This window comes from Mus pahari, chromosome 6, assembly GCF_900095145.1.
Source record: "Mus pahari chromosome 6, PAHARI_EIJ_v1.1, whole genome shotgun sequence".
In the NCBI taxonomy this organism is placed as follows: Eukaryota; Metazoa; Chordata; class Mammalia; order Rodentia; family Muridae; genus Mus; species Mus pahari.
The window spans coordinates 104,363,407-104,383,108 of NC_034595.1; the positions used below are offsets into that span (position 1 = coordinate 104,363,407).

A 19,702-nucleotide genomic window follows, 5' to 3' on the forward strand; every position below is an offset into this window, starting at 1 on the left:
ACACACACACAACCACCACACCACACACCACACACACACACACACCAACCACACCACATACACATACACACCAACCTCACAACACACATACACACACACACCCCAACCACACCACACATACACCACACACACACACACACACACACATATACATACATACCAACCACACCAACCACACCACACACACACATACACACACATACCAACCACACCACACACACTCCACATCCATGCAAACTCATGCACCTAACACACTCCTAGCACACATTTTCCCACACTAACAAATATCACATACAGCGACAAAATCCACAAACCACACTCACATATACACACCACACAGTTCACATGTAACACATACCACACCCATATGAACTCATGCACCTAACACACTCCACATATACACATACACACACACACACCAAACACACACACACACACCACATCACACCACCTATGGGAACTCATGCACCTAACACTCCACACACACACATAGATACACACACACACACACACACACACACACACACACACACATCACCCATGTGAACTCACGCACCTAGCACAGACACACTCTCCCATGCCGTTCCCATGAGAACAAGAGCGCAGCTTCACTGCTGCCCAGGTTCAGCCCCACAGAGAGAAGGTGCAAGCTGCAAGCTCAGCTCCTCCAGACGTGTCCCCTGACCCCTGCTGGTGGCCGCCACCTCCTATCTCAGGAGTCCAGCCCCACATTCACATGCACAAGCTTGGACATGGCGACCACCTGAGTTCCAGACAGTGGGCTGGTGACATCCCTGAGGCAGGTTACAGATGATAGCTTAAGGGGACAGGTGTCCTCTGAGGGTAGGAGATGTAGTCGGAGTGGGAGGCAGCAGAGCCCACTGAGCTGGGGCAGGGAGGAACTGCAACACCCTGGCCAGGCCTCTGTCCTCTGGGTCCCAGGCCCTGCTACAAGATTCTCCCTGTGTCTCTCTGGGTTTGGGATGTTTTCCTGTGACCACGCTTCCCCACAGGACACTGGGCTCTGCACACAGCTCTCTCACATGACCACCTCTTCCAATATCATGTCCTTCCAGTGATCTATCTCTCCTCCTCTATGAACATACTACAAGTTGGGAGTCTTTCCCCAGAATGTTCCACTGAGCTCTGGGCTCTGCCTCTGAAGCCCCTCCCACCAGCCCCTTGGGGGACAGATGGACCTGATTCCCCTCTCAGAAGCCACTGTACACACGGGGGGGGGGGGGCACTGGGAAAGGCCTGGATCAATGAGTTCCTGATGCTTCCAAAGTCTGTCTGTCTGTCTGTCTGTCTCCTCCTCCCTGCCTGAGGCCCCCTCCCCCTCTTCTCTTCCTCCCCTCTTCCTTCACCCCTCCTGGGCTTCTCTCATAAGGCTCCATTCTACATTTCCCCCTCCCCGTCACTGTTCCTAGTCTGGGTCCTGCTTCATCCCGTTGTCCGGCACCTGCAATCCCACCTGACCCCACCCCAGTCCTTGGGTCTCCTGAGCTTCTGGAGAAGGTTCTAGACTGCCTCCTCCTGTGCTCACAGGAATCAAACACAAGACAGCTCCCGAACTCTCCCCAGCCAGAGCGTGCCAAGGCTGCCTGGCCTGCAGCTCTTAGTACCAACCCAGCTCTGGCCTGCCTCCCTGTCTGTCCAACTTGTTGCCTGCACGGAGAGAATCAGACAGGGCTGGGAAGACTCAAGGGGAGGAGCAGAGCCTTCAGCAGGGGCTTGAATTGACCTCCTGGGTTGGATCTGCACCGATCAGCTCAGGCCAGGCACTGGGAGCTGGACAAAGGCCCACGAAGCCTGTGAACACAGGGCTGCAGCACCAAGGATCCAATGGGGGCCATTCCATCATCAATTTCTGGGAGTTTGAAACAGTGTCGTAAAAATAAACATGCTTGCTCTCTCTCCTTGTATAATTGGCTCCCTAAAGAATCCAACGCACCCCGCAGCAGGAAGCTAGGAGCTCCTCGGCATCTAAGCACATCCTAGAACTTTCTCTTTACAGAACAGAGTGGGCAGGGCAGGAGCTGAGCACTGGCTGGAGACAGGGTCTTCACCATAGTCCTGTGGTGTGGGGAGCTTCCTCCCAATGCGGGGAAATCCCTTGCATGTACAGATGCAGAGACCCTCCTGGAACCCATTCACATAGACAGTTGTGACGCTGGAGGGATGACCCGGCGGTGAAGAGCACTGGCTGCTCTTGCAGAAGACTCAGGTTCGATTCCCCGCATCTACAAGTCAACTCTTTATAACTCCCACTCTCAGGGAACCAATGACCTCTTCTGGCCTCTGCAGACACTGAACCCACGCCATGCGGTGCATGGACATACACGCAGGCAAAACATCCATACACATAAAAGGTTTGCGAACGACGTCAAGTTGTTGAGCTTTACCGTAGCTCAGGTGTGGAAGTGCTTGCCTAGTACGCAGGAAGCCTGGGACGCTGTCCCTAGTACCACATCATCTAGGTGTGGTGGTGCAGGCCTATAGTCCTAGCACACAGACCTAAGGTACAAGAATCAGATGTTCTTGGTTGCACATCAGATTAGAGACTATAATATCCAAAACTTCACAGTCCTGGAGTCTCCCAGGAGTCCTCGGGCTGGCTTTCAGTGACAGGTGTCCTGTTGAGCACACAGTGGGGGGCTGCTCTTGACCTAGGTGAAGGGAGCCATCCTGATACGGTGGCTGCAAGTCGGAGCCATGAGGAAGGTCGTCAAACATAGGGCCTGGAAAACTCACGTAGTCCTAGCTGGCTCTGCCCATCTAGAGAATCACCCGTTCCACCCCCAGGCTGCTTCCAATCTGGGTAGGGAGGACATTCATTCCAAGCCCACACCATGGCAGTCCCAGAGGAGGGTGTAGCCAAGCACAGGAAAGAGAAGATGGGGCCCTCCTTCCTCCTGGTCTGCTGCCCCTCACACTAGGCCCTGCTGGGGACCTTTGTATAGTCGCAAGGGTTCTCTACTGCCTCTCGGGAAGCCTGCCTCTTCACCAACACATCCTGGAGGCCTATGTGTGTTCTGCACAGAACACACAGAGAGTTGACAGCCCTGGTTGCTGGACGGCCCTGGATGCTGGACTCAGATCCTGTCCATGGCTGCCCATCTCCATCCACTGGATATTCATTTTTGTAAATGCTTTAAAAAAATCCAATAGTAAATCTGTTAAAACACAAAGATACCAGAGCAGAGGACAGGGACCAGTGCCCACTGTCTGGTACTGAGTCGCATGCTGGCTGTGCTGTTTATCAGTTGTGTCACCCTGGCCTGAGTCACTAAGCTCCTCTGGTTTTCCTTGGAAAGGGGGTAAGGAATAGGCCTCAGGACAGTAATGCCACTAGGGAGATTGGCAAGTGTTGAGGATGAGGACTAAGAATGTGGCCACCATTCAGCATAGTGCCACATGGGCTACCAGGACCAGGCAGGGCCTCACCTCAGGACTACATTGTGCACTGCACATAGTCCTCCCAGAGAGACAAAACCGCTCGGGTCACCCAGAGTGACCAACAGCCACCAGCACCTTCCCTTCAGCTCACAGGGCTGAGAATTCCACTCAGCACCAAGCTGAGGACGTGGCTGGTCAGTGCAGGAAACCACCGCAGCTCGGAGAACCGAGTCCAGGAAAACCGCAGCCTGTGAGCCTAGCGTCCCACAGCTCCAGAAGGAGATGGATGGTACCCGGGGGACTGTCCTGTCCTGCCCGGAGAGCAACTGTCAGCTTTTCCTTCCCTTTCGTAACAGCGGGTCCCCTCAGCCCCTGCCTCCCACAAGGATAGTCCTGTCTGTGATTCTGTGCCCTTTCACAGGGAGACACAGGGCAGAGCGTTCCTGGGGCTTGCCTGGAGCTCTGTCTTGCCTGTCTGCTCCATGCATCTAAATAATCACCCTGGCCACTGGATGTTCCATAGGCGCATGACCCCAGAGCCCCCGCGAGGGGGCACATGATCTACAACATTCTCTCTCCATTCCCACAGGCCATGCCACCCTCAGTCATAGGGAGGAACACACTGGACTCCGTCAGGACCCCGACGGCACCTCCTCTCCGATGCCAAGCATCCCACTGGCCAAGAGCCCATCTTCTAAAGAGCTAAAATGTCCCTATCCACAGTGTCACTGTCCCAAGGAGAATGGAAAATTCTGTCCTTGACTAAGCACACCAACACACAGCACTGTGGTGGCACACGTCTGCGTAGGGAACAGTTCTCCAGGAGTGAACAGCAGGCACTCCCCATCAGGCTGAGCACACACGACTAGGAGCTTCCTGGAACAGAGGCACCCACATCTGCCTTTACCAGGTGGAGCGGCTGGGACATCCGCTCAGAGGCACTTGCCACACAAGCATGCGGACCTGAGTTCAAAAGTGGACACAGCAGTGTCTGTCATCCTAGCACACCGGTGCAGGGCTGGGAGGCAGAGACAATAGAATTCCCACACGCTGGCAGCCAAGAAGCACAGCAGTAAGCAAAAGACCGTCTCAGACAACGGGAACAGTAAGAACCAACAACTAAGGTTCTTCTCTGACCTCTGCAGGCAACCATAGCACAGGAGTGTGTGTGTGTGTGTGTGTGTGTGTGTGTGTGATGTGCGAGTATGTGTATCTCTATATGTGTGCATACATGTGCATGTGTGAGTGTACATGTGCATGTGCTGTGCAAGTGTGCATGTATCTGCGTGTGTTTGAGTGTGTGTGTATGTGTGAGTGTACATGCATGTACCAGTATGTTTCTGTGCATGCATATATGTGAGAGTGTGTGCGTGTAAGATTATGTGTGCATGTACATGCATGCGTATGTATGCATGTGTGAGAGTGTGTGTGTGCATGTATTTTCATGTGCATTTGAGAGTGTACATGAGTGTGTGTATGTGTCTGTGAGAGTGTGCATGTATGAGAGTATATGTATGCATGCGTGTGCATGTGCAAGCCTGTATGTCTCTGTGAGTGCACAGATGTGAAAATGTGCATGCGTGAGGGCATGTGCATATGTGTGAGTGTGTGTATTCGCATGTGTGTGTATGAGAGTATATGTGTGTGTGTGCAGATTAGAATATACATGTATATGTGTGTAAGTGTGGATGTGTTTGCATGTGTGATTTTTGTGTGCATGTGTGTGTGTGTGGAGACACAATGGAGGCAAAGGCAGTGAGGGCAATGCTCACACAGACTCACATACAAATAGCCAGCAGACACCCACTGTGGCATGTCCAGAAAAGTGGAATATTACTTAATAATAAAAAAGGAGATGAAAGCAACACACTTCCATACGTACAAACCCTGAGATCTGGAGGCTGAACAAAGCAAGACAGACACAAAACCAACAGGAAGGACTCTGCCTGTGGGATATCTCAGGACAAGGGAATCCAGACAGACAGACAGACAGACAGACAGGTCAGAGGTTATACAGGAGTCCAGAGTAGCCAGGCATAGCAGGAGGTGGCTTGCCACCTGGATCTGTGCTACACCAGGCTGTGGAGATGTGAGCCCAGTTCAGTAAGCTGACAAGTCCTTTGAACTCAGGGATTTCACAGTGTGTACAATGACACCAGGAAAGGGACAGCCTTGTGCACACGGGGCAAGTGCCAAGCTCACAGCTTCATGGTCTCCTGAACACTCTCTGTGTGACGTGCACCACATCACAAGTGAGTCCCTTCCTGAGGGACCTCCCAGATGTGGTGACGATCATTTCTGCTTACTAAATAGACTGGATGACAACGTCTGTGTCACAGAAATGTACACTCACGCACCAGACACACGCACGTGTGCACATGCACGCACAGAGGATGCAAAATAATCTCCAGGTCTGAGAGCATTTCCCTAAATACAGTGGGTGCCAGAGAGCTGAGATTTGGTGTCAGCTGCACCTGGAGCTAAATCCACAAGGCTGAGGAACTTGTCACTGCAGCTGGGATATTCTGATTAGTTATTTATTTTCTTCCCTTTTTCCTAAAGGTTGCGATAAGCTGACTTAAGAGACCCAGAAACAGATTTTACATAAAGCACAAAGGCCACAGGGGCACTGTGGTAAGAATGAACCTTGCAGTCCTCAAAAGCTGGGTTCAAACCCAAGCTCTTCCACTCGCTGGACGTGTGACTTTAGGTAAAGGAACCTGCTTCTCTCTGCTTCGGTTTCTTCTTGCACCTCCGCAATGAGGGCAGCCATCCCTGTTTCGCCTGAGTACCACGAGGACGGGCCAAGAAGCTGGGCACAAAACCAGGGTGCAGAAGGCGGGGGCGTCTCAGTCTCCACACACGGGGAGCAGATGAGGTCACCAAATCCCACGGCCAAGTCCAAGGCAGAGAGCTCTGTTCGTCTTCTGACATCAATCATCCTGTGCTGCCGAACTTCCTCCCTTAGCCTGGTTTGTTCCTATTAGAACGGAAACTTGAGGAGCTGGGCCAGCCCGACTGCCACCTCAACCTACCTGCACCCTCATCTCGCTGAACCGGAAAGAAGACAATGGTCGTGTTCATGTCTGACTCTAAATCCCCGAGTCTGCTCTCAGAACACCGGAGCCTCTGTAGGATGGCAGAACTGACCCCAAAATGGCTGCTCTACTTTCAGAGCTGACCTGGTTTACGCGTAAGGACCCGGACAGCTCTTCTGATCCTGTCATTATGCAGCAGGTCACCCGTTACCTCTGTTGACAGGGGATCTCAAAGCCAGCCGCCAAGGCTCATGGGCCCCTGCCCTATCTTACACGCAGGATCCTGAGGTAGCCATGCGGGGTCCACTCCACGGCTCAGATCTGCAGCCAGCTTTGTAAAGAAGCACCCCACACACCTCCCAGTCACCGCCACCACCACGATGTGCAGATCTGAGGTCGGAGGCTAGCACGCACGCAGGCACACGCCATCTCCAGGTGCTGGTCTCCCACACAGAGTAAACAGCAGCAGCTTGCCTTCCTTAATTAAACGTCTGCTTTTAAGTTCACCGTACATTCACAGCCATGGCCACACGAAGCATGGCGACCTCCCGTGAACTCCTTCCCTGGCTCTCCCTCGTGGTGACATCCTGAGAGACTACGGTAAATAACACAATCGGGTTACTGACTTGATACTGACAGAGGTAAATCACGCCCACTATCACTTCCAATACCCTCCCTCTGCCCCCCAGAAACCAGGTACCTGGCTCTTGCTGTATGCATCCTTCTGGGAGTGGTTTACCCCCCTAGAGATCCCTGCAGGCTGCTGGGTGTTTCCGTAAGTCCTGCCTCTGTACTACCAAGCTCTAATCTGTGTGTGGATGTGCCGGTCTGTGTAGCTGGTTACCCACCAGAATCCTTACTTGAGCTGCACACTGACCAGCCACAAGCCCTCGAGTGCAGGTCTTTCTCGCCCATATGAAGAAGAGTGAGGTGCTCCGAGTGGCAGGTGCAGGTGTTTATCCCCAGGAGACCCCGCAAAGACCTTCTCAGTACAGCCATGGCATTTATGCCCCATCCGCGCCGAAGGAGTGGCCCAGTTTCTCCACATCCCTGACAGAATTTGGCAGACCCAAGTTTGTTTTCTTTCCCAGCCATTCTGATGGGCGGGCAGTGGGTCTTGCCAGGTTTCCCTGCAGATTTTCCTCATGGCTCCCCAAGTGAATTATCTTGGGCCTTGGGGTCAAGTAAGCATTTCTGCCTGTGAAGGAGCTCAGTGCCTATTTTTGCCAGTGTGGTTCTAGGTTCAAGGATTCTGTGTTAAGAAGAACAAGCCTTGACAAATACCAACTCCTGCTCTGTGACTGTTTCCCACAGTTCTCTCACAGTCTTTGAAGCTTTGTGCATGTATGTGTGCACACGTGTATGAGCGTGCATGTACACGTGTACATTCACATGGAGACCAGAGTCTATCTCTTGCTGGGCCTGGAGCTTGCTCGTCTGCTGGATTTGCTGTCCAGGGAGATCCAGGGATTCTTGTGTCTCGGTGTCCCGATGCACTGGGACACAGGTTCACACAGGTCCACACCCCCACCTCTAGTTTTTCACATGGGTTCTGGGGGATCCAAATTCAGGCCTACTGGGATACCTCCTTAGCCCCTAAACTTCAGATTCTGATGAGGTTCAGTTTATCCAGCTTTTCTTTGTATGGGTCATGTGTTCAGTGTTAGGTCTGTAGACACTTCCAGAAGAACTTGTTTCCTACAAGCCTACAGCTGACACCGAATTCCGTGAACCTTCCAAGTTGATTCGTTACTAGGGTGTGAGCTGCAGTTCTGTACTCTTTCACAGCCCTAGATGTGTGGCTGCACCAGCCCCGTCTGGAGAAAAGCACTCTTCCTGCCACTGAACCTTTGTCAAAAGTCGGCCAGTCATGGGTTTGGGCTCCACTCCTGAATCTGTTCTGTGATCCTGAACACCATGTCTCCCTGTTCACAGACACTACTGTTGCCATGTGAGTCTTACCGTCAGGTAACCTAACTCCTTTGGCTTCATGTGGAAACCTCACCCTTAACACCTCACACGACTTCTCTTGAGCTTTGGCTGGGAACACTGCTCAGGAAGGTTTCTCAGCCTGGAAAGAACTTATGTCCTCTGATTCATGAGCACAGTACATCTCTCCACTCACGCATGGCTTCTTGGACTTTGTTTACTGGTACTGCATAGACTTCAGGACACAGAGATCCAATAGTTTGATTCCTTTCTTAGGTAGATCCACAATTGTTTCATTCTGAGCCACTTGAATGTGTCCCCGAGATGTGTCAGAGGTGTGGCTGGCATCCCATGATGCTACTGAGAAGTGGTGAGCCCTTGTGTGCTGGGGCAATGGAAGGACGTTAGGTCACTGGGCTGTGCACTGGAAAAGAGGAGCTATCAGGCTCCCAGCCCTTCCCAGCTGCCATGAGGTGGTGGGCAGTGGATTCTGCAACACCCCTGCTATAGTCTCCTTGGTATCCCTGACTTAGACCAACAGATTGCGTGATGTAACTGTGAGCTGAGAGAGGTCTTCCGGTCTCTTAGGATGATCTCAGCATCTGTCAGAGGAAAGGAAAGCTGATAACAGCCTTCTGGTCAGCTCAGCTGTCGGCTTGATGTAGCCCAGAGTTCTCAGCTGGACCCTCACTTGAAGAATTGCCTCCTCAGAGTGGCCTGTGGTTGTGTCTTCTGTGGTGGTTGGTGTAGGAGGGCACAGGCCACTCTACAGGGTGCTGTCCCTAGGCAGGCGGGCCTCAGCTGTGTAAGAAGGTAGGTAAGTGCTAACCAGATAGCAAGCCAGTCAGCAGCACGCCTCCATTCTGACTCACATCCTGCTTGAGCTTCTGCCCCGGCTTCCCTCAATGGTTAACTGCAACCTGTAAGATGAAGTGAATCCCTTTCCCACCTTTGCTTTTGGCCCTGGGGTCCTTCACAGCAAGAGAAAGTGAGCTGAGTCTCACAGCACTGCGTGTCTTACATTCTCTGTGTGTTCACTGCCAATCGACAGACATACAATTGACTTTTGTGTATTTATCTTGTTTTCCGCGACCTTATGGAACTCGTTCGGAAGTTCTAAGGCACTGCTTTTCGGTAATTGTATATTATTTTCCACACAGACAATCACACCATTTCTCCGTATCTGCCTGTCTTTCAATTCCCTGTCCTCCTGAGTCTAATCAGCGTCAGCTTCCGCTGAGCAGTCAGTGTGATGGCCATATACATTGTTGAGTTGCCCCTTCTCAGAAGAAATGAAGCCAGTTTTTCACTGCTAAGAAAAAAAACAAAACAAAAACAAAACAAAAACAACAACAAAAAAACAAAACCTGCTGCTACTCATGAGAACAGGTTGAATTTTATCAAATTCATTTTGTGTGCCCACTAAGATGGTTGTGTGTCTTTTCCCTACAGCAGATGGCACTGGTGACCAACCTCGATTCTCTTGTTACCTTTTTGTAAGCCTGCTGATGACATTGCTCTACTGATACTGAACTGAGACTATTTTGTGGAAACAGATGGCTCAGCCGTTAAGAGGACCTTGACTCGGTTCCCAGCACCCACATGGAGACTTACAAACATCAGTAACTCCAGTTCCAGGGGACATGGTGCCACCCTCTGGCCCCACTGGGTACTGCATGCATGTAGAGCATTTACCTACAAGCAGGAACACTCAGACACATAAAGTAAATGTTTTTTTGTTTTTTGTTTTTAAGGATATCTTATACATTTTCATGGATATTACTGGTCTGTAGGAATGTGTGCGAGAGTTTTGTTTGACTTTGATCTCAGAATGTTTCATAAAATGAATTAAAAGCACTCATTCCTCAACAGTCTTTTACAGACATTGGCCTCTGTGTAGACCCCTGGCTCCCTCCAGCCTACACTTTTTATAAATCAGACATTGTTGTAAACAGCATAGAAATGACTATACTGTGGCTTACCAGTCAGTGCCAAACCCCGTCTCCTCCAGTGGCACTCTGCCCCTACAGCCCCAGGCATCTGGGAGCCTTCTGCCTTCTTTGATGGAATCTGGTCTGCAGGTCAGTGAGAAAAGTAGCCTTGGGTCTACCCAAGCAGAGTCCCATGACCTGCTCCTCTGAGACTGAAGTCTCACAAGTTTGGATTTAGGGCTCTTGGATGGAATCTATGCCCTGCTAAGTAAACCAGTAGAGTCAAATGTCACTGACTCAAAACACACAGTTTCCTGTCTGGTTCACACATAGCTTCAAACTAGATGTTCCCTGCAACCAAATTACTTATCTGAATACTTGAGGTGGCCACTAACGACCCCTGCAGCTCAGTGGGGTCCTTGGTACTCAGACACCAGGTATGTGCTTGTCTCCTTTTATTATAGAGTTAAGCTCCACCCCACAGAAGCTGAGCCTGGCCAGAAGGAAGTACATCATCCCCCTGGAGATGTCACCAGCAGAGGACAGGCTGTAAGCATTGCTGACATCACACCATCTTGTTCAGACCCCATCTTGTGCTCAAGTCTCCTTCTTTGGGGAGAAGGGCCTGAAAGCTGGTGTCATTCATAACAAATGTCTGATACACACTGATCCCCAAACTCCCTGACACACACACACACACAAGCACATACACAATTCTGGTGCAATATTCCTACTCTGTGAAGCCCCAGGTGGCGTCTGTGTTGGATGCTGAGTGTACAGACAGAACAAGACAGATCCGTGAGGCCTGCAGATCTGGAGAGGCAGCCTGAGGTCCTTGTGCCTCACGCTGTATAAATCACTTCAGCAGATATTTGGTCCATCCCAGTGCTGCCTAGACACATCCCAGGAGGATGCTGGGAATGTCTCCCTCAGGGGCCAGCTCACCCTTCCCTGGGTAACCTAAGTCCTTCACCTGTCACTCTTTCTCCCAGCAGCCACCACTGCATCCTGTCATAAGTGAGCAGACAACCTGTCCTTAGAGCCCCAGAATTAGAGAACTGTTTGAAATGATGGAGAGACATCCATGGGCTCACCCGGCTCAGCAGCTCCACACTCTGGACTGCCAGTCCAGACATCAGGGCCACCCCTGGTCTCCATGCTGTTTGGGTACAGCCCCAGCCTACACACAGTTAGAGCCCATCAGGAATCCCTCAGTGCTGAAGAGGGCTGCAGCCAGGACTGGCCATGGAGACTACGCTGAGTCAGCGCTGTCCTAGGAGCAAGCTTGAGAGCAGAGGGGACAGACTTTGACAGAATTACTTTCCTCTCATCTGTGTTTCTTTAGGAAATATGCTCACTGAGCCAATGACCTGAACAGTGGCTGTTAGTTCCATGTGGCCACTAGTGTTCTCAGAGGGGCATGGGCACCACGCTTGAGATTTGTACAGAGCCACAACTTAAGATTTTATGTTTATACATCATGGCATAATACTATTTGTCTAGACTAAACAAAATAGATTCTTGGTGGCTACCACCGATTTTAGTTAGTGGCTAAAGAAAACGACGAAGTCTCTGTTCATCCCATGTTCCGTGTCCCAACCCTCTGCAGAACAGCCACCTGAGCGGCAGCTGCAGCTAGTGACAACTCTGAGGGCAAAGGACTGTGGGTACCTGACCCCCATGCAGAAGTCAAGAGTAAGAGATCGTCAAGAGTGTCGGGTGGGCTGGGGGCGGGGGTGGAGGCGGATGAGGGCAGAGCTGGTGCTTCTCCTGCAGGAGGCATTGGGAGCAGTGGGCAAGCACAACTCTACTCTTGGCACAGCAAGGCACCTTGGGTGTGTACTGGCCATAGCTCATTACAGATGCCCCACCCACCCCAGCCTCCTTTGCACCCACAGACATACACTGATCACAAATCTATCTTCAGGATGAGCTAGATCAGACAAGGATCTATGTTCTTAGAGGGCAGAAAAACACTTGGCCCAAGCTGCAGACAATGAAAGACAAGAGGCACCTGCAGATTGCTATGCCAGACAACACCTTTGCCCACCCGGCCCCTTGGGGCTCCCCTTTACCCCTTGGGACACCCTCTCCTCACTCAGTGGCACTTCCCCCCGAACCCCACTGACAGACAGACAGATACCACCTCCTTGCTCTCTTCTCCCCCACAACCACCCTTTCTCCAAACACTTAGTACTGCCTCTCAGCATACTGAGCCGATCATGAAAGAAAGGCCTAGGAGGGATTGTTTTTTGCGAGCATGTCTGTATTCTAATTGGGAAAAGAAAAAAATCTTTAAGCCAAAGGAGTGAATCTCTAATGATAAAAATCCATTGATATGATTCACCCCCAATAAGCCAGGTTGAAGCAGCGACATCTATTTGGAGCAGGAGAACGCCTGAGCCTAAGGCTGGAAACTCTCTCCTGGATTTCAGTGGAAGCACAAAAGCGGGACTAGATAAAACAGGGGCACTGTGCCATGCTGACACAGTTAAGCTCGTACAGGCTTTTCCCATGCGGTCTTCCCAGGAAGCAACGAGGACCATCAGCCTGTGGACCCTGGGCATCCCCTCCAGCACACTCCAAGATGCTTGTGTGCATGTCACTACACGGCATTACCTCCCTCCCCACTGCATACAGTCCCCACAGCAAGGTGCATGCCTCGGCCCCTTCACCTTCCCAGCAGCCCCTGGGGCAAATGCAAGCAGGAGCAGAGACAGCACCCTGAAGCAGCAGATAGCCAGACTCAGGGACCGTGCCCAAGCAACTGCCCAGAAGGCTAGCAACAGGACGAGGAAGGGCAACCAGAGGGTGCAGACCCTATCCCTCCTAGGTCAGTCGCAAAGAAAGTGTCTGACGAAGGACAATGAGCAGACGGAGAAGACTGTCAAGCCAGCAAGAGAGGCAGAAGTGACAGATGACATCTGAGCAGGCGAATCCCAGCTCTGTACCCAACTCTTTCATGGAATGAGGGGGATAAAGGAGGGAGAAGTGGCCTTCTGAGGGGCACAGCCATGTTTCTCTTCCCTTCACCAGCCCTGGACCCAGGAAGGAGGAGAGGAAGAAGGGAGAGGAGAGAGGTGGGAGGGGCACAGGACCTGACTCCCGCAAACTACAATTCCAAGCTCTACTCTCCGCTCTGGCCTCTTCCCTGGTAAAGAATTTTGGGGATCCCACAGACCCAGAGTAGATTTATGGCTCTTTCCATCATCCTTGGAACCTTTTGCAGAAAGTAAAGAGCCAGAAGCGCCTTCAAGCCATCTCCACGCACCTGCCTGCCCCACTTAAATCAGGCCATCTGCCCACAGCTTGGCCACTACCACCCTGCTCCAGTGGACATAGGGGACCATTCTTAGCTTACTAGGGATCCCCAAGTAGGCCCTCATGGCCTACCCTGAAGAAACATCACATACTCCCGTGTGATGTTGGCTGGGGTGCAGGTTGCCGCCATGGTGAGGGTCCTCAGCAAGTGGACCAATCCCTACATCTGGTCTGACCCTCCCCCTGACATGGGTGGGCTCTGACAGGGGCACACCGTGGCCTGACTGATACTCCAGGCAGCTTAGCTGAGTTACGTAACAACAGCTCCCCACTAGCACTTCATGAGTCACCAGCCCCTTTGAATTCCTGGAAGGGGTCTCTGAGGAGGAATGAGCCTGGCTTGCACTCCACTGCTCTGGTCTCACAAACCCCTAGCCTGTCTCCCCCTAGGTCTGCCAGGCAGGAGGCAAGCAAAACCCTCTCCAGCCAGACTTCAAACGCAGGAATCTAGATCAAGGATATATTTGGCTTTCTGAGCTAATCTTTACATCAATTTGGTCTCTACTGACTTGTAACCCTTTGAAGCAAACCTAGCAACTGTGTATCAAAACCATGTGACTCTTCCATAACCCCTAAAGAAAAGCCCCAGGCTCAGGAGACCCACAGCTTGGGGCTGCAAATCCATAGGCTGTATGGGAACCCAGGCTCCCACAATGTGCTGAACATCCATTTATTTCCCAAAGAACGCTCAGGGCAATGTCTGGCAAACACCCTGCTTTTGTTGAGGTCAGAAATGACACTGAGGCTACCAGGCTGGGGGTTGGGGGGAACTAACCACTAAGTGATCCCAGCTAGGAGGGTCCAGAACACATAGAGGACTAAACAAGCTGACCAGCTACCTCTGATCTCTAAGGACCAAAGGTAGACAGGAAGAAGCTTGGAGCTGCTTGTGAGCTGTGTGCTCTAGTTCTTCCCCCAAGGCAAAGAAGCAGAGGAATAAATAAATGAACAGAGACAGGCAGGGAGGGGGCGTCTACTACCAACTCCTCCATTTGGCCCAAGGATGAGAGAGAGGGGTGGGGTGCGCCCATGTTGCTGGAAGCGTTCCACTACCTTCCAAATTTACCGTTTAGTCCGCCGCCGTTATTGTCCAGATGAGTATCACGGCCTCTGACCCTAGATGGATTCCAGTTGCAATCAATTTAGTAACAGCAGCTGGAAATGCGAGCGAGCCAACATTCACCCGGTGCCCAGTGTTTGCGGACAAAGCATTGACTCCATCCACTAAAGCCTGGCTGCGCAGCCCCAGCTGCTGGGGGACTTTATGCTGGGGCTGGTGACAGCAGCCCTGTGGATCCCTGCCGGGAAGCCCAGACACAACAGAGCACACACTGGAAGGACTTGAGAAAACTGTGAATTGTGTTCTTAACATACTCAGGGCCTCCCTAGCAGAAGGGACGCCGAAAGAAAGCTCGCTTGCTCGCTCAGTGTTAGGAGACAGGAACAGCTCTGAGGAACATGGCCAGGGTTGAGTCTTTGACTGTCTACCTGATCCTAAACACAATCCAGCAAGAGCTTTGGGTGCCTGTTCCCAGCTACTCCACATAACCCCGAGAGGTCAGCCTCCTCGGGTCAGACTCAGAGGCGATGGGCAACCAGAGCCAGATCTGGGGACCTGGGCTGCCTGCTGAGTAAGCCTCTGCCACTCACCACCCCCCACTGAGTGCTTAGAGACCTGATGGCTAAGCAAGCCCAACTCTGTCTGCCTCTGCTCCTAAAGCAGGGAGGCTCAGTGTACAGCTAGGCTCTACCACCTGGGAAGTAACCAAGCCTGGGCCAGAGTGGGAGCAAGGAAGCCCCTCCCTCGGCTTACAGGGAGCCTTCTTTCCCCAAGCAGAGTGAGATGCCTCCTGCCACCTCTGCTGGGAGTGATACCTGCCCTAACCAGGCTCAAAGCTTGACAGCAAGATGCCCAGTGCTCACCCACAATGCAGTGAGGAGCAGCGAGCAAGGATGAAGAGCTACAAGGTAACTCCTAGGCTCCAGCTCCGTGTGCCTGTCCAGAAGGAGCAAAACCGTCTAGATCCTCAGATACAAACACGGGGCTAGCTCTCCTATTAGGACTGCACTGAGTAGCCGCCCTTCCTCAGGGGTATATTTGTAGAAGATCACGCACACTAACATCTGGCAGGGAGGGATCCTAAAAGGCTAAACTTCAAAATCAGCAACAGAACCATTTCTGAAAGTCTGGCCATGTCCCTGCACAGTTATTCTTGTTCTGTGGTAACTGTGAATTTTGAGCCCCAAAGGAGGTTTCTCTGCCTGGCATTTGTTCGCTCCCTATTATCAAAATGCACTACCCTTTCAACCTAACAACTTGTGCCGTTAAGTTGCCACTGGCAAGCAAGTGCCAGACTGCTGCATCTGGGAGCTCAAGCTGCCTCTGGGAAGGGAAGGAATCCCACTGGGTTGCTCTGGAAGCCTTGGGATCTAGCTGAGCTCTGGGACAGCCGGGAGCAGAAGGGAAGACGGGAAGACAGACAGACAGACAGACAGACAGACAGACAAGGCATTTAGATCAGGCTCATGTCAGAAAAGATGTCCTTGCTTAGTTTGGTCCACACCCCAGAATTTCGGGAGCCTAAGCCTTAGCACAGCCCACTGATGGATTGAGGCCCAGCCGGTGCCCCACACAGAGCAGATCGCAGATCGCAGATCAGCCTGATTATTAACCTCTTAAAGTCCACAGCGCAAACAAGCCCAGCCACCAGGAAAGGGGATGCCAGTAATGACGTGTGACAGTCTTCACTAGATGATGCTGACCAGCATGTATTCCTGGGCGCCAGAACCACTCTCAAATCAAGGACAGCTAGAAAACACTCTCATGCCAGTCTCCTTCAGACTTCTCAAAATCAGGTCGCGCGCATGTTCCTCCCTCCTTTGGCCCCACTTTCTCCCCAGCTTCATGCTGGTGGGGGTGGGTGACTGAGGCAGCCTGTTCCAGCAGCCACGGACCCCTTGTATCCTCAACACGGGAGCGCAGTGCATCCCAGTGGACAAACACTAGAAGCGCAAGCAGCCTTTCTCAGCTTCCATTTGTGATTTTCAACCTCGGTCCCAAATCCCGACCCAGGCGCAGCAGCTCTGGCCAGAGACTCCCTTACATGAGGGCAAGGGTAGTAGACACTCTGCTCTGCAAAGGGGGCAACTCCGTTCTAGGGACCCCAAGGCAGGATCCAGAGAAGCCTGAGCGACTCGGTAGGTGGGCAAAGTTTGCAGAGAAGGGTCTTTCTGGTCCGCCCCATAACCGCGCTGGGCTTGAGTTCCTACCGGCCCTAAGGTCCCGGACACAGACAAACCCTGTGTGCCTGTGAAAGGTGCTTAGAGGCAGTTGCCTGTTGTCGCTTCTCCAGAACCAAAAGCTCTCCAGATCCAGCTGTCAGCCAGTTGCGTGCGACCTTCTGCCCGGAGGTCACCCCAAAGCTGGGTCGGCAGCTGTGCTCCTACTACACTCCAGTTCAGGGGCCCAGGGCCCCGAGGAACGGAGAGAACAGCTGACGGAGCGGCTGTAGGGTTCTGGGCTTCTCCAACTCCACGGCAAAGCTGCTCGAGAACTGGGAGGGCCGGTGGCTCTCCCTGGCAGATCCAGCGTCAGCCCCGGACCCCGAGTCCGCCGCGCCCAACGGCCCACAACTCGCGCCGGGCTCCGGAGAGAAGCCGCGCCGGGGCCGCTGGCCAGGACACTGCGCTGCTGGCTGTCCGAGCCGCGGGCGCGCCGGCCAGCCCCGCCGCCAGGTTACTGGGGCGAGCGACCCTACCTCGACCCCACTCGACTCGCAGAGCATAGGAGAACGGCCGCTCCCTGCCGCTCTCTGCCTGGCCCCAGGGACCAGCAGGCGGCCGCGCTGCGCGGCTTCGGGTGCACCACGCGGGCCGCCTCGGGGAGGCGAGAAGCCGTGCCTCGGTTTGCAACAGTGAGCAGCAGCCCAGCCCAGCGCCCACGCACCACCCCCACGCACCCTGCCTCCAGCCGGGTCGCTCACCTGAGTCCTAAAAGCTGTTGGATCCACATGGTCACGTTTCAGGGAACCCAGCCTCAGACCTTGCTTGCCCCGGCCATCTGCGCGGCGCCCGCGCCCGCTCGCTCCCGTCCCGTGGCGCCGCTCTTCGGCTTCGGGCCGCCGCCGCCACCCGCCGCCCGCCGGCCGCGGGGCGCACAGCGAGTCAGAGCGCGGCCGCGCGGGGCTCCATGCCGGCCGGCGCGCCGCCGCCGAGGGGGCGCATGGCTCAGGCGGGTCGGCCCGCGGGGACGCACATCCTCCCGCCGGCTCTCGGGGCACGGGGCCCCCACCGCAGGCCACACGGCGCGGGCGGCAGCGAAGCGGGAGCTCTCCGGGTCTGTCGCCGGCCGCGAGGGTCCGAGGAGCGGGGCTTCGTCCTCCGGGGCGGCGGGCGGGCGGGGCGGGATCCTGCTGAACCGCTCTTCCGATCTGGGGCCCCGTCGTCCTCCGGGGCGGCGGGCAGCGAAGCGGGCGGCTCCGCAAGCCGTGCGAGGATCTAGCCTGCAGCTGGAGCTGCGAGGCTGTGATCGGCGTTGCCCGGGGATTGAGAGGATCGCCCCTCTGGCCCACGCGGGTCGCCTCCACGCGCCGCCGGGTCGAGGGGCCTCTGTCCCGGGTTCTGACACCGATCAAGTTGCCTGAGAGCTCCGTCTAAGCGCTCGCTCTGCAGACAGCCGCGGCCGGGAGACTGCCAGGAGGCGGGCAGGGGAGGCGCGGGGCGAGGGAGCGTGGAGCGCGGGGCGTGGGGACGCGTGGCGGCGCCGCCGCGCGGAGGAGGCGCGCGGGGATCCCGGGCCCCGCCGCCCGCGCCCACCGCGCCCTCCGCAGAGCCGCCCGCGCCGCTTGGCCGCCTCCCTCTGCGCGTCTGCCTCCAGGAGCGCTTGCCCCCGCCTCCGCGAGCGGGTCCCAACTCCGCCCGCCGGGCCCGGCTCACGTCACCCTCCTTCCCCGCCCCTCAACCTGGAGTCGGAGCCCCCAACCCGGCCGGCCGGCTTAGCTTGCCAGCCCACCTCGCTGAAGCTGGACTGGCGACCTGGGCTCTGAGTGGTCTGGGCGGCGCCAGAGAGAAGAGCCGGGCCCACCCCTTCCCCATCCCTGGCCGCGTCCCGGTCTCCACCTTGGGAAAGGCTCGAAAGAGGCCGCAGGCTCCGATTGGACCGCCCGGCTCCGCCGGATGGTGTTGCCACGGTAACCAGATGGCATGCGAAGCAGTTAAGAGGTTCGGACCCGGTTCTAAGTACGCCCAGTGAACGCGGAGGGCTGATTTGGGGAGAGGTGGTTCTCATGGGACTCGGGAGCTGAGGCTGTGCGAAAAGTTTCCTCCTACCGAGCTGCACGGCGCAGGCGATGCGAGAGGCTGGGGAGGGTCCTCCGTTGGGGAGTCCTCCCAACTGCCTGGGCCTGGCCTCTCTCCAGGCAGATGAAGTTTCAGCGTTTGGTTGGAGCATAGTTCTGCCCGGTTATTCAGTCTCCAGCGAAGTTCCCCCGCCTTCTTGGTTTTATGGCATCTGCTGTCTTCGCAGAGCCAGGGAGTTCTGAACCTGGCACTCCCAGACACCTTGCCCACTCTCCCACCCAGCACTCCCTGGTGCCTACCTGGTTAGTTGTGTCTGCATGTCCGGTTAGTGAAAGACAGGCGTTCTGTCGTCCCTTTACTCTGAAAGGAGTGACATAAAGGCAGGGGATCCCACGGAGGCCTTAGCTGCCTAGTCCCTGAGGAATTGTAGGGACACACCCCAGCTCTCAGCTCCACACTCAGTGGGGAAGAATTGCAAAGCCAAGGGCCTTAGAAATGAGCTTCAGTCGGCAGAGGCCTTCCTGCTTGGACTTGAGAATCAGAGCCCAGAAGGTAAAGAGAGGCAACTGAGGACTTGCCAGGGCGCTCCAAGGAGCAGTGACTTCAGACCAGCAGTTGGCCCCCTCAGGAGAGAGAGGGTGATGCCTCCCTGGGAGGGTTGCTGGGGGGGGGTTGCGGGGGGTAGGAGGAGCCAGTCTTCCTGGGATTCACTGTGCACCCAGGCAGGTCCTTTTCCCTGAGCCTCCAGCCCAAGGTTTTTGGCAGCCAGAGATTCTCCCCACTCAG

The 19,702-nt window shown here is 54.4% G+C and overlaps 1 protein-coding gene across 2 annotated transcripts in view; it reads right to left on the reverse strand.

Moving 5' to 3' along the window:
• Ajap1 (adherens junctions associated protein 1) overlaps positions 1-19,447 on the reverse strand; it is a 107,258-nt gene extending 87,811 nt beyond the window's left edge. The window contains exon 1 of one of the 2 annotated variants that reach the window (XM_029540343.1): positions 19,216-19,447. In XM_029540343.1, the coding sequence (XP_029396203.1) occupies positions 19,216-19,235 (20 nt within the window). In that variant the 5' untranslated portion in view covers positions 19,236-19,447. Of the gene's footprint in view, positions 1-17,601; positions 17,989-19,215 lie in introns of those variants that run through there. The other variant, XM_021200519.1, reaches the window with a different exon arrangement.
• Between the last annotated feature and the right edge of the window lie 255 nt (positions 19,448-19,702).